At 38.1% G+C, this 13,773-nt stretch overlaps 1 protein-coding gene across 9 annotated transcripts in view; it reads right to left on the minus strand.

Annotated features, from left to right (window-relative positions):
- Window positions 1–13,773, minus strand: part of NEBL (nebulette) — a 399,859-nt gene that overhangs the window by 117,081 nt on the left and 269,005 nt on the right. For 2 of the 9 annotated variants that reach the window (XM_074946050.1, XM_074946048.1), the window contains exons 1-2: window positions 9,376–9,539; window positions 9,212–9,283 (exon numbers count right to left, since the gene is read on the minus strand). The exons of 2 other annotated variants lie outside the window; for them this stretch is intronic. In XM_074946050.1, the coding sequence (XP_074802151.1) occupies window positions 9,212–9,283; window positions 9,376–9,432 (129 nt within the window). In that variant the 5' untranslated portion in view covers window positions 9,433–9,539. Of the gene's footprint in view, window positions 1–9,211; window positions 9,284–9,375; window positions 9,540–13,773 lie in introns of those variants that run through there. 5 more of the 9 variants (XM_074946049.1, XM_074946047.1, XM_074946046.1 and 2 more) reach the window with 3 other exon arrangements.

A 13,773-nucleotide genomic window follows, 5' to 3' on the forward strand; every position in this document is an offset into this window, starting at 1 on the left:
TTCTAAGAACCTGACTGATTTTTCATTGTTCTTAAGATCCAAGGGTTTGGGTCTGTGTTCACCTGTACAAATTGGTGAGGATTCTTATCAAGCCTTCCCCAGGAAAGGGGGTGTAGGGCTTGGGGGGATATTTTGGGGGAAGACGTCTCCAAGTGGACTCTTTCCCTGTTCTTTGTTTAAAATGCTTGGTGGTGGCAGCATACGGTTCAAGGACAAGGCAAAGTTTATACCCTGGGAAAGTTTTAACCTAAGCTGGTAAGAATAAGCTTAGGGGGTCTTGCATGCAGGTCCCCACATCTGTAGCCTAGAGTGCAGAGTGGGGAAGGAACCTTGACAACATGCAATTACAGTTTTTATGTATCCAAGATCCATGAATAAATTCTGAGGGGCAGGTTTCAAAATGTTGTCCCCAAAGTCTCTAGCATTTGAAGTCAAGGTCTTCTAGATAGCTGTGTAGTGCAGTTGTCAGACTCTTCTTGAAGGCAGAAAAAAAAAGTCATAAGCTCATTCCTAAAGTCTTTTGCACACACAGGAGATCATTTTTGCTACCAAGGTGGGGGTGGAGGATGACAAAACAAAGCAATGGATCTTCTTTCCCTAAAATAGTTATTTTAGAAATCCAACAAAAATAAAGTCTCAACTCATACTTTCCCATGAGAAACCACCACATCATAGGCTTTATCAGGATATAGATAACTAACAAATATTTATGTTATTGTTGTTGTGGTCTGAGTTAATGTTTTGTGTTACAGTGTGATGGCGAGGAATGTGTATGGTGTTACTGACTATGCTGGAGGTGAATGGGACTTATTTATAGAGGGACAGAATAAGTTAGTGAAGATGGTGAATGTAACGTGAAAGGATTAACATACATTTAAAGAAGGATAGCTCAACTGAACTTTCCTTGTTTTTAAGGAAGTGTGTGGGTAGGTATTCCACTTAAGCAACCTCAACTGCTTGAAGTTTCTTTCAATATTGATATCAATATGGTTCAATGTAAACTGAATTATTTAGACTTAAGCTCTTCTGTTCTCATCTCTCTAACCTCATTTTCACACTCTGCACTGTAGCACCTTGCATTTATACACAGAAGACTTGCTGACAGAAGCAACACAGCCTGAGCAATAGAAAATAAAAAAATTCTTACCCCATAATTTCTGTAAGTAGCATCTCCCACAATTCTGTTATGCCTGCTCCCCTTCACTCAGCAATTTCCAGAGGCAGTTCAAAACTGCAGCACAGCATGTGCTGGCCATGCCTCCTTCTCCCACTTGCCACCAGATGAGTCATTCTAAAACTTGTGTACAGATACTATCATCATCATCAAATGCTAACTCATTAACTGTACAGCAGGCAACTGTCTGCACAGTAATTGTCCAACTAAAAAGCTGACCCCTTGGCTAATGAGCCATTAGGGAGGGTAAAACTGAGGGAGATGTTGCTAACAGAAAGGAAATTTTCAGTTAAGAAATATTCCATGATGCAGCCTGTGACGCTGTCAGGCCAGATGCCAGCTCTTGCCAAGACTGCAGGCATTTGCTAAGAACTAACAAACTCATAGTTGGAGACCAGACCAGTTCACTTCTGTGTTAGTTTTGCTCAAAATAAGTAGTCTTTTAAGAATGTATTTAGACTATATGAAATCTTTGTAAATTTCTGTATGCATTAATCTCACTTGTAATGTCGGTATTCCATGCTAAGAAAATATGTAAGTTTTGCTTTATAATTTTGAAAAGGTTTGCTCTGAACTTGTGAACCCATGCATGGGAATCATCCTATGCCCATCCAGAAGGACTATCCAAGTCAGATGGGCCATCAAGAAATACTGCAATACAAAGGATTGATTAATGGCCCTATCACACCCGGAATATGCTGCGTGCAAGGAAGCTCATCCTGTGGACTTAGAAGCTGAATGAAGGAAATCTTTTTGGCTGTTTGAACTCTGACAGGGCCAGAGACTCTAAACTGAAGCCAGAAATCCCCAGGGACTGCCTTCTGGGTTTGCCCTGACAGACACTTTGACTTGAAAGATCACTACAACTCTGTCACTCTTAGGAGTTAGACGGTAACTCATATGTGTGTATACATTTGCTTGCTTTAACCCATAAACAACTCTTATTTCTTTTTCCTATCTAATAAAATTTTAGATAGTTTATTACAGGATTGGCTACAGTTGCTGTCTCTGGTATAAGAGCTAGGGTACCAACTGATCTGGGGTAAATGACTGGTCTCTTGGAACTAGAAGCAACCTGAACGAGATGTGATTTTTGGTGTAAGACAACTGACCATTTATCACTAAATCCAGTTTGTCTGGGTGGCAAGATAGACTAGAGTGTCTAAGGGGACTGTCTGTAACTCCATGGTAAGACTGGTTTCAGAGTGGTAGCCGTATTAGTCTGTATCAGCAAAAAGAATGAGGAGTCCTTGTGGCACCTTAGAGAATGTTAGTCTCTAAGCCCTGGTCTACACTACGAATTTAGGTCGAATTAACTCTGCACCCATCCACATGACCAAGCCTGTTTTGTCGACTTAAAGGGCTCTTAAAATCGATTTCTGTACTCCTCCCCGGCGAGGGGTTTAGTGCTAAAATTGACCTCGCTGGGTCAAATTTGGGGTAGCGTGGACACAATTTGACGGTATTGGCCTCCGAGAGCTATCATAGAATCATCGAATATCAGGGTTGGAAGGGACCTCAGGAGGTCATCTAGTCCAACCCCCTGCTCAAAGCAGGACCAATCCCCAACTAAATCATCCCATCTCCAACTAAATCATACAAGCTATCCCAGAGTGCTCCATTCTGACCGCTCTAGACAGCACTCTCAACTCAGATGCACTGGCCAGGTAGACAGGAAAAGCCCCAGGAACTTTTGAATTTCATTTCCTGTTTTGCCAGCGTGGTGAGCTGATCAGCACAGGTGACCACGCAGTCCCAGAATCGCAAAAGAGCTACAGCATGGACCGAATGGGAGGTACTAGATCTGATCACTGTAAGGGGAGAAGAATCAGTGCAGGCAGAACTCCATTCCAAAAGATGAAATGCCAATATATATGCCAAAATCTCCAAGGGCATGATGGACAGAGGCTACAACAGAGACACACAGCAGTGCCACATGAAAATTAAGGAGCTCAGGCAAGCCTATCAAAAAACAAAGGAGGCAAACGGTCGCTCCGGGTCAGAGCTCCATACATGCCACTTCTATGATGAGCGGCATGCAATTCTGGGGGGGGGGGGGCCCTACCACTACCCCACCACTGTCCGTGGACACCTGCAAGGGGGGAGTCTCACACAACAGGGATGAGGATTTTGTGGATGAGGAAGATAAGGAGGAGGAGGAGGAGGAGGAGGAGGTTGAAGATAGTGCACAGCAGGCAAGCGGAGAATCCCTTCTCCCCGGCAGCCAGGAACTGTTCATCACCCTGGAGCCAGTATCCTCCCAACCCTCCTAAGGCGGGGTCCCAGACCACGAAGCCGGAGAAGGCACCTCTGGTGAGTGTACCTTTGTAAATATAATACAGGGTTTAAAAGCAAGCGTGTTTAATGATTAATTTGCCCTGAAGACTTGGGATGCATTCGCGGCCACTATAGCTACTGGAAAAGTATGTGTCTGGGGATGGAGCAGAAATCCTCCAGGGACATCTCCATGAAACTCTCCTGGAGTACTCTAAAAGCCTTTGCAAAAGGTTTCTGGGGAGGGCACCTTATTCCGAACTCCATGGTAGGACACTTTACCACGCCAAGCCAGTAGCAAGTAGTCTAGAATCATTGCAGAACAAAGCATTGCAGTGAATGGGCCCGGGCTTTGGTGCCATTCAAGCAACATCATTTGGGGGAGGGATAGCTCAGCGGTTTGAGCATTGGCCTGCTAAACCGAGGGTTGCGAGTTCAAACTTTAGGGGACCATTTAGGGATCTGGGTCAAAAATTGGGGGACTTGGTCCTGCTTTGAGCAGGGGGTTGGACTAGATGACCTCCTGAGGTCCCTTCCAACCCTGATGTTCTATATTCTATGATTTATCTCTCTGTGTTAGCCTCAGGAGAGTGATATCATTCATGGTCACCTGCTTGAAATACGGGAAATTTGTCTAGTTTTATTTTGGCCGCTCCTAGAAGCCCCAATCAGAATGTGCTGGTTGTGAGCGCAAGATTTGAGTGGGTAATTATGACAGGACATAAGACAGGATCTTCACATTAGATTTTGATCCTAGATGTTCTGTTCTGCTACAGACATTTTTGCATCAATTGGCATCAAGCAATTGGAAGATGAAAAAGGACATACGGAATACTGTAGTGACATTTTTGCACTTGAAATATGTATGAAGTAGGCAAGAAGTTTCTGAAGCATAAATGGTGTGGATATGTGGTGAATACAAGCAATGACTGGAAGAAATGAGCATAGAAGCTTATGTTCTTATTCAAATTTGGGGTTTAAAATTTGGATGAGTACAATATTAATTTGGCCAAGTGTGAATTTTTGTCTGCAAGTGACCTCCTATTCATTACAAAGTATTATGCAAGGATGACTGGATCTCTTAGACCTCACAAGATATGATTATGAAAAATTCTTCCTTTGGGACTTAGGCTCCCAAATCCCATTGAATTTCAATGGTAGTTGGATGTCTAACTTTTTTAGCCTCCTCTGAAAATCTCAGGCCAAATATATACCTTTTGTGTCCTTTATACTTGTATAATTTTAACTAATAATTATAAACCCATTGGGACAATCCCACCTTGATATAATTGGTCATAATTCAACTAACTTCTGTGGAAATACTTTTCTTTACACCAGTTCTGCATTTGGCCTTGTGTCTCTTTGACTCTTATTTCACAGGATATTAAAACCACCACAATTCTGTTTTACAACAAATGGGAATCAAAGATTTCAACAGTAATATTCACAATAGTTTTCTATTCTGCTACTTTATATCAATTGCTATTGAAGTTAATAGCAGAAAATCTATGACTTGCTGTGGAATTTGAGTTTTTCTCTAGGTACCATATTGAAAGAAAACATTAAAAAGTAACAGTTTTTGCATCTCCACTACATATGTGTACACACAGACACACACACAAATGTAACTTTCACACTTCAAGACTCTTAAACAGCCTACTAGTATAAGCTATGGATGTATGTATGATATAGTGTGTAAAATAAAACAGTGACACTGTGTTCAGAACAGGAAACCATCCTACTACAGCTCTAATCCATCAATAAAGTGAAAGTTATTGTTCCTGTGAATTTGTTTGAAATATGATAAAAATATACTTAAAACTTTTTAAGATTAAGCTGCATATGCAGCCATCACTTAGGTAAATATACAGGTATACATTTTTCCCCCAAATTCACTGTGAATTATTTTTATTCAGATGTTGACAAAGATATACTGATTTTTGAGGCCCCTTTTTGGATAAATTGGCCTCTTATGGGAAAACATGACCTTATATATCACAATTCAAGGCTTGAGCCAATTTCCACTGGGGTTAATGTGAGTCTTTAAATTGATTTCAACAAGAGCTGGACTGGGCCCTTAATGACTTCATATTGTTTTTCAAATTGCTTCCATTTTAAAATATAACGTTTAAATGACAAGTTTTCACATTTAGGCACAACAGTTCTGCACAACTACTACACTGAGTAGTTGTGGGCTACGATTGCAAAAGAAGAGTCAAACGGACCAAATTCTGCCAGATCCAATTCAGTCAGTTATACCAATGCAGCCCTACTGAAGTCATATGGATATGGTCCGTAGAGTTGCACACATGTAACTGAGGGCAGAATCTGGCTCTGGAAACACTGGTATACTGTACATTGGTTAGTATTAGCTTTTAACAACAACAAATTATATCCTGAACAATTTGTTTCGAACTGGATATAAATCTTAAGATGAAAAGTCAAACTCTGAAACATTAGACCAATGAAATATTCAATGAGGATTTAATTAAGACACAGTTTATCATGCATCCACATTTTCTACCCAATACTGAGAAAAGCAGCTTGAAACAATAGTTAACTGGGTCGTAATTACTTTTCTCATTTTAACCAACAATAAATAATTTTTTGTCTCCAGTCTACTGACAATTCTCAGAACCACAGTGTAGTACTTCAAATTCTTTTGTAGTTAAAAGAAAAGAAACCAGAACTGCAACAAATGCATTTTCTATTAATTTTTATTAACCATCATTAAACACTATTAATTGAGAAAAACAGTAATTAAAGTCCTGGCAGGATCTAATCTTCACCACGTCCAGCCGATGGCAAGGAGATGCTGAATTAGAAAGAACTACAATTTGGACTACAGTATGTGGCAAATTAGATGGTAAGTAGCATTATGTTTAAAGGGAATTTGCTGCAGGTGATAAAAAAACATTAGTAGCATGCACATATGAAATGCAGTATGATGATTCAAGAGGCAAGCTATTTCCCTTCTACAGAAAGGACTATGATAATTTGCTTAATAACTTTATTTGTATTCAGCTTCCTACTTTCCCCATAACACCACCCTGTGTCCCCTTTTAAAATACAAACAATAACAACAAATTAAGGGGTCCAATTTAAATGTGGAAAAGAAAGGGGCTGGAAAGGAAGGTAACACACATAAGTCCAACGTAAGTGAGAATTAAAGGCATCTTGAACTCTGTTAAACAGTGGAACATGAGAACGGATATCCTCTCATACAAGACCCAAGGCTTGCATGCCGTAAAGGGCTTTAAAAATAACAGTGCCAATTTAAAGTCAGATTATAAAGAACTCAGGGTGAACATAATATGATCACAATATCTCAAGCCATGAACAATCATGCCATTGCACTCTGACAGAGTATCTGTGTTGACAGCCTTGCAAGGAAGGAAAGGGAATAACCCAGCCTTGTAGTCACAAGGTCATGTGCTGCTGTCACAAGGTCACCTTAGGGTAAAACTGCAAGCCACACAAAGTCATTGAAACCCACTTATGTTGGACTTATACATATTACCTTCATTTCCAGTCCCTTTCCTTTCTACATGTAATGAGCAAATTTGGGTCTGAAACCTCTGAGTGCATGTACTTGGGCATGTATTTATATTTATACACACACACAGGTTTTCAAGTACAACTTTGTTCATTACCAAGTGAATACACTGATCTATTTCCATATTTGCATGAATAATAGCTCCTCCCTAAACAGTCATGCAAACAAAAAGTACTTTGCACAAACGTTTAAAAAAAAGCAAATGTAAAGAACTATGAACATGGTTGGATCCAAAAGCAAACTGGAATATTCACTGAACTCTGTTCCCAAACTTTGTGCAGGTGCCAAAAGTGCCAGAAGTGAGTGAAGACAATCCCCTGAGAAACCCTTCACAGCTGTGTGTCTCCCCTGTAACCAAAAAGGGTCAAGAGGTTCTGGCACCATTCCTAGAATGAAGATGTATAGTGATAGAGGAAATTTTCTCCCTGAGTACTGTAGGACTTTTCTAGTAATAGTGAAAATTCAATTATGGTGAAGGTTTGGGGGGATTAAAAAAAATTCACTTTGAACCTGATCCAATACCCATAAAAGCCAATAAAAACACATCCAATGATTTCAGTGAGCATTGGATCAGGCCCAAAATGCGGGTTCCATTTTAGTATATTAATAGGGAGAATTCCCTTTGAAATTATATTGGTTCTGGACCATTGCATTTCTCATAATAATATCATACAGGAATCATTATCCTTTGAAAGCTTCACATATCTCAGTGAAAATCTAACACACTCTTTCAGCAAAAGTGACATCTTTGAACCATTACAGGGTCTGAAACCTCATTTTAACTCATTTATTCATCTTAGCCCCTAAACCTTCACAGAAAAATCAAAGAAAGATATCTCCACAATATTTATCAACTGATTAACAGCAGCAACAGCCACCACGACCATCAATGATAAACTATTTGTTTTAATTAGAAAGGAATTAATATTGAAAAGTGTATCAACACTGTTCAGGGTATTTTTTTGCCTTTATAACAGCAATCATATCTAGAAATAAGTAGTACGGAAACAATAAATGGATTTCAGGTCAGCCTAATGCTTCATTTTTACTTTGGCTTTTACCTGACTTCACATATGACTTCATTGTGTCATATACAGTACATTTCCAAACAAAAACACATGGGTAACCATCAGTACCTTTGATAAAAATATTAATAGCCTGTACTACCTCTTAAGATAATTTGATGTTACTGGGTAATCACCTTACTGGCTTCTCTTAAGGCTATATCCAATATTCAGCCCACACCAAGATTTAAGTATTCCCACCCAGTGTTCAGGCACAAGAGAAGTTTTGACCCTGTCAAGCTGCATTCTCTTCCCAGCATGATAGCTCCTAAACATTCCAGATGTACCATTTTTCTAGCGGCCATCTATTCTTTCCTAATAAATGTCCTCCAGTAATGAATTTTCTGCATCCTCTATACTCTAGTTTCTGCATGTATTAATCTCATAAGGTCAACATACTTATTCACCTTGGATAATAATGCTACGATAAGTTTATGCATCATGTTACAATACAAGATGAACCAGCCCGCACTTTGCAGTCCTACTAATCAATCAATTGCCAAAACATCCCAGCCTAGAGTTGGCTGGAAAGATTATTTTAGAGGCAAATCACCATCTCTTATATAACGGGCTGTTTTGCTGTTAGTCACCATATATATTTAGTCCATGAAGGAGAGCTGTCACTCTGTGTCTAATCAAAAACAGAACCCCAATTAGTGCACAGTTGCAAAGTTCCTCCTGGGATTCAAGTTTCCAGGAGGGGCACCGCAATAAATACAAACTCAAGCTCAAAGCTTCACTTTCATAATTCACTCAGGGGGCCAGATCCTCAGCTGACATAAAGCTGATATTACTTCAGTGAAGCCAACAGAGCTACTCCAATTTATGCCCACTACGGATCTGATCCAAGGTGTTCATGCCAAATGCAGACATACATTATATTTCTAAAACAACTCATTTGGAATTTGTTAATTGAGTGCCTTTATGAGATTCTGTAACATTTTAATGGAGTTTCCTCATACACATATTCCTGGGGCCCATTTATATTCTTTTGTATGTTTTAATCTATTGAGTAGGCACCCAGAACCTAGGATGGGCACCTATAGCTACATTTTATAAATCTGAAGAAATAAGAATAATACAAATAAAACCTTTAGAAGAAAGTAATATAATTGAAGGACACAAATGGTTACAGTCACTTACATCACTTATATTTTCAGTGCATCTTCTGGCCAGTTCCATGTTTCTGTCCTCAATAACAGGCTTAAGGAACACCTATAAAAGAAAGGGGAAGCATTTCAATATCACTAAACTAAAACAGTGAAAAAAGAAGTAAGCACCTTTTCAAAGTTATCACTGCCACCCACCCTTTCTTCTTCCTCCTCCTCGCTTTCATCCTCCCTGAAATCCTGAAGGACAGGCATTCTTATTTTTTAATATTTTTGAAAAACAAGGGGGTAAAAATTGAAAAAGCCCACTGCTGCAGCAAATGGTTTATGTTCTACCACTTGTCGAGGGTGTATGCTTCTCTTGTGTCCTTCATTAAGCTTAACCTTACCAAGGCTTCTTCCTTATTTAGACAGCACTTGAAAGTCTTTATCTGAACAATTCGGTGTGAGTGAACTAAAAGGCATTACAGATGGCCTTGCTAACTCAGCTAATACTTTCTTACAGATAAAGTATAATTAAATGACCTATTCAAATAAACTATTCCTAAATGTCTAAGACACATTTAATTAAAGCACTGTAATTCAGTAACTATGTAAGATAAATGATTTAATGAAATCAGCGGGCTAAAACGGGTGCCATGAAGCCTAAGATTATGGGGAAACTATCTAGTTCTAACATTTAAGATATCACAGACTCCAAACCAGCTGTCACAAATCTTTTTCACTCAGTCGAAATAAAGTTCATACAGAAAAAGCACACACACCTTTAGTTTTCTACTAGAGAGAGTCTGGACAATTCACATTTGCTTTATGAAATGTAATTTCAGAATGTAATACATGTTACTTTTGGTGCACTTAATAAATGGACACAAATCAGACATCAAGAATTATAACATTCAAAAACCAGTTGGAGAACTTCAACCTCCCTGGACACTCAATTACAGACTTAAAAGTTGCAATTATTCAACAAAAAAACCTTCAAAAACAGACTCCAACGAGAAACTACAGAACTGGAATTAATTTGTAAACTGGACACCATTAAATTAGGCTTGAATAAAGACTTGGAGTGGATGAGTCATTACACAAACTAAAAACTATTTCCCCATGATAATTTTCCCCCTACTGTTACTCACACCTTCTTGTCAACTGTTTGAAATGGGCCATCCTGATTATCACTACAAACTTTTTTTTCCTCCTGCTGATAATAGCCCACCTTACTCAATTACTCTCATTAGAGTTGGTATGGCAACCCCCATTTTTTCATGTTCTCTGTGTGTGTGTGTGTATATATATATATATATATATATATATATCTTCCTACTGTATTTTTCACTGTATGCATCTGATGAAGTGGACTTTAGCCCACGAAAGCTTATGCTCAAATAGATTTGTTAGTCTCTAAGGTGCCACAAGTACTCCTCGTTCTTTTTCCTGAAAATGTTTTTTATATTAAACTTTATACATTCTTAAAATGCTTCATGCATTATGTCAGCTAAAGTAATATACATACATACACACACATACCAACACTCTACAGAAGATAACATACCATGATCATACAGATAATACAAGTTCCTTAAAAGCCTGTGTAACCATTCACAATTAAAATCAGTCAAGATTTGTAGTCTCAGAACGAACCTCTGCTGTATAAATTCATGAGCTCAGCTCTGTTGGAATGGAAGCTGCCTTATTGCTTGTGGAAATTAGTTCACTTGTTGTTCTGTAAGAATGTATTGTATGTAGGGCTGTTGATTAATTGCAGTTATCTCATGCGATAAACTCAAAAAAATGAATTACGATTAACAAATTAATCGCAATTTATCACAGTTTTAATCACACTGCTAAACAATAGAATACCAACTGAAATGTATTAAATATGTTGGGTGTTTTTCTACATTTTCATATATATTGTATTCTGTGTTGTAATTGAAATCAAAGTGTATATTATTTTTATTACAAATTTTTGCACTGTAAAACCAACAAACAAAAGAAATAGTATTTTTCAATTCACCTCATACAAGCACTGTAGTGCAATCTCTTTGTTGTGAACGTGCAACTTACAAATGTAGATTTTTTTTTTACATAACTGCACTCTAAAAACAAAACAACGTAAAACTCCAGAGCCTACAAGTCCACCCAGTCCTACTTCTTGTTCAGCCACTTACTAAAACAAACAAGTTTATTTACATTTACAGGAGACGCTGCTGCCCTCTTCTTATTTATAATGTCACCTGAAAGTGAGAAAAGGCATTCGCATGGCACTTTTGTAGCCGGTGTTGCAAGGTATTTATGTGCCAGATATGCTAAACATTTGTATGTCCCTTCATCCTTCGGCCACCATTCCAGAGGACATGCTTCCATGCTGATGACACTCGTTATAAAAATTATGCGTTACTCAATTTGTGACTGAACTCCTTGGGGGAGAATTGTATGTCCCGTGCTCTCTTTTACCCGCATTCTGCCATATATTTCATGTTATAGTAGTCTTGGACGATGACCCAGCACATGTTGTTCATTTTAAGAACGCTTTCACTGCAGATTTAACAAAACGCAAAGAAGGTACCGATGTGAGATTTCTAAAGATAGCTACAACACTCAACCCAAGATTTAAGAATCTGAAGTGCCTTTCAAAATCTGAGAGGGACAAGGTCTGGAGCATGCTCTCAGAAATCTTAAAAAAGCAACACTCCAATGCAGAATCTACAGAACCCGAACCACCAAAAAAGAAAATCAACCTTCTGCTGGTGGCATCTGACTCGGATAATGAAAATGAACATACGTCGGCCCGCACTGCTTTGGATTGTTATTGAGCAGAAGCAAGAAGGGACATATGAATCTTTAGTGCTTCGGGCCTGTAAATATCGTGTGACACCAGCCACAACAGTGCCATGAGAACACCTGTTCTCACTTTCAGGTGATATTGTAAACAAGAAGCAGGCAGCATTATCTCCTGCAAATGTAAACAAACTTGTTTGTCTGAGTGATTGGCTGAACTAGAAGTAGAACTGAGTGGACTTGTAGACTCTAAAATTTTACATTGTTTTATTTTTGAATGCAGTTTTTTTTTACATAACTCTACATTTGTAAGTTCAACTTTCATGATAAAGAGATTGCACTACAGTACTTGTATTAGGTGAACTGAAAAATACTATTTCTTTTGGTTTTTTTACTGTGCAAATACTTGTAATCAAAAATAAATACAAAGTGAGCACTGTACACTTTGTATTCTGTGTTAATTGAAATCAATATATTTGAAAATGTAGAAAACATCCAAAAATATTTAAATGGTATTCTATTATTAACAGTGTGATTAATCATGATTAATTTTTTTTAATCACTTGACAACCCTAATTGTAAGGTTCTTATTCAAAGTAAGAAAGCTAACTGGATTGACAATCATTCTAAATATGACATTCTTTTCCTAATTCTAGCACATCACACCACAACTTTGTACTGCATCCCAAAAAGTGATCCACTGCTGTGGAACCTGCACCCAGGCAAAATCCCAGGGGTCCATGTTAGTAGATTCTCATGTGTTATTGGAGCCTGTATCTACACAGAAAACATAGGGAATGTGTAATTTTTAATGTAAAATTCCCAAAATACCAAAAAGTAATTGTGACTAACATATGTCTCCCATTTGCTGTCTGGAAGAGAAGCACTTAATTAGAAAAAGATATGAAAACAGACAGAACATTTGTGATTGAATAAAAAGTATTCATTAAGGTTGTTTGGGTTTTTTTAATTTTTGAGAAAAACAGACAGCTCTCCACCTACTGTAACCCAGAGACAGAAGGCACTTACACATTAATAATACACAAGGGTTTCAAATGACTTTTATCCTGCTGTTTTAACAGATAAGCTCCTATATTTTAAGAGTGACAGTGATGGTAGGTGCCCAAATTGAGACCCATATGGCCCGATTTCCAGCGGGGTTGCACATCCACACCTCCCACTGACTTCTTTTGGAGCTGTAGGTACTTAGCACCTCTCAAGCTTAGGCCCAAAAATCTCTGAAATTGGGCACTCACAACAACTGGCCACTTCTGCAAATGTTGGACATAATAAATGCCTTTCTGAGCAACTATATGATGTGGCAATTCGCTTTTCTGGTATACAGAGCACTTGGTAAAGACAATAGAAATGCAGCACAGCAATGAATCATGGACTTTTTGTGCTGATACCAAAGTGAAACATTGAAGAATGGAAATATCTCTGCATTGTAAAATAAATATTTTAATCCTAATGGTTTTTAAAATTTCCTTGTTCCCCCCATATTCAATATATTTGGCAAGAAAAAGATGTAAAAAAATAATTAAAAGACAGAGGGGGGAGATATTAATAATTGCCAAGAAGAATTGATAAATTTTGCAAAGATCCAGCGTGGGCTTTCTCCTGGGAAGAGCTGCTATTTTTCAATCGGAAGTCAAATGGTCAAAAATGACAAATTCTGAACTGCTTGGCTGTTTAGGTTATTTAAAAGGTTATTATTACAGTTAACATTAGAGTTCTGATGCAACAATAATTACATATTAATTGTGGTTTTCTCGCCTATTATAAACACTGCCCATGAGCAAAATTAAACCAATTTAGAAA

The sequence above is a fragment of the Natator depressus genome, chromosome 2, assembly GCF_965152275.1.
Source record: "Natator depressus isolate rNatDep1 chromosome 2, rNatDep2.hap1, whole genome shotgun sequence".
Lineage (NCBI taxonomy): Eukaryota > Metazoa > Chordata > Testudines > Cheloniidae > Natator > Natator depressus.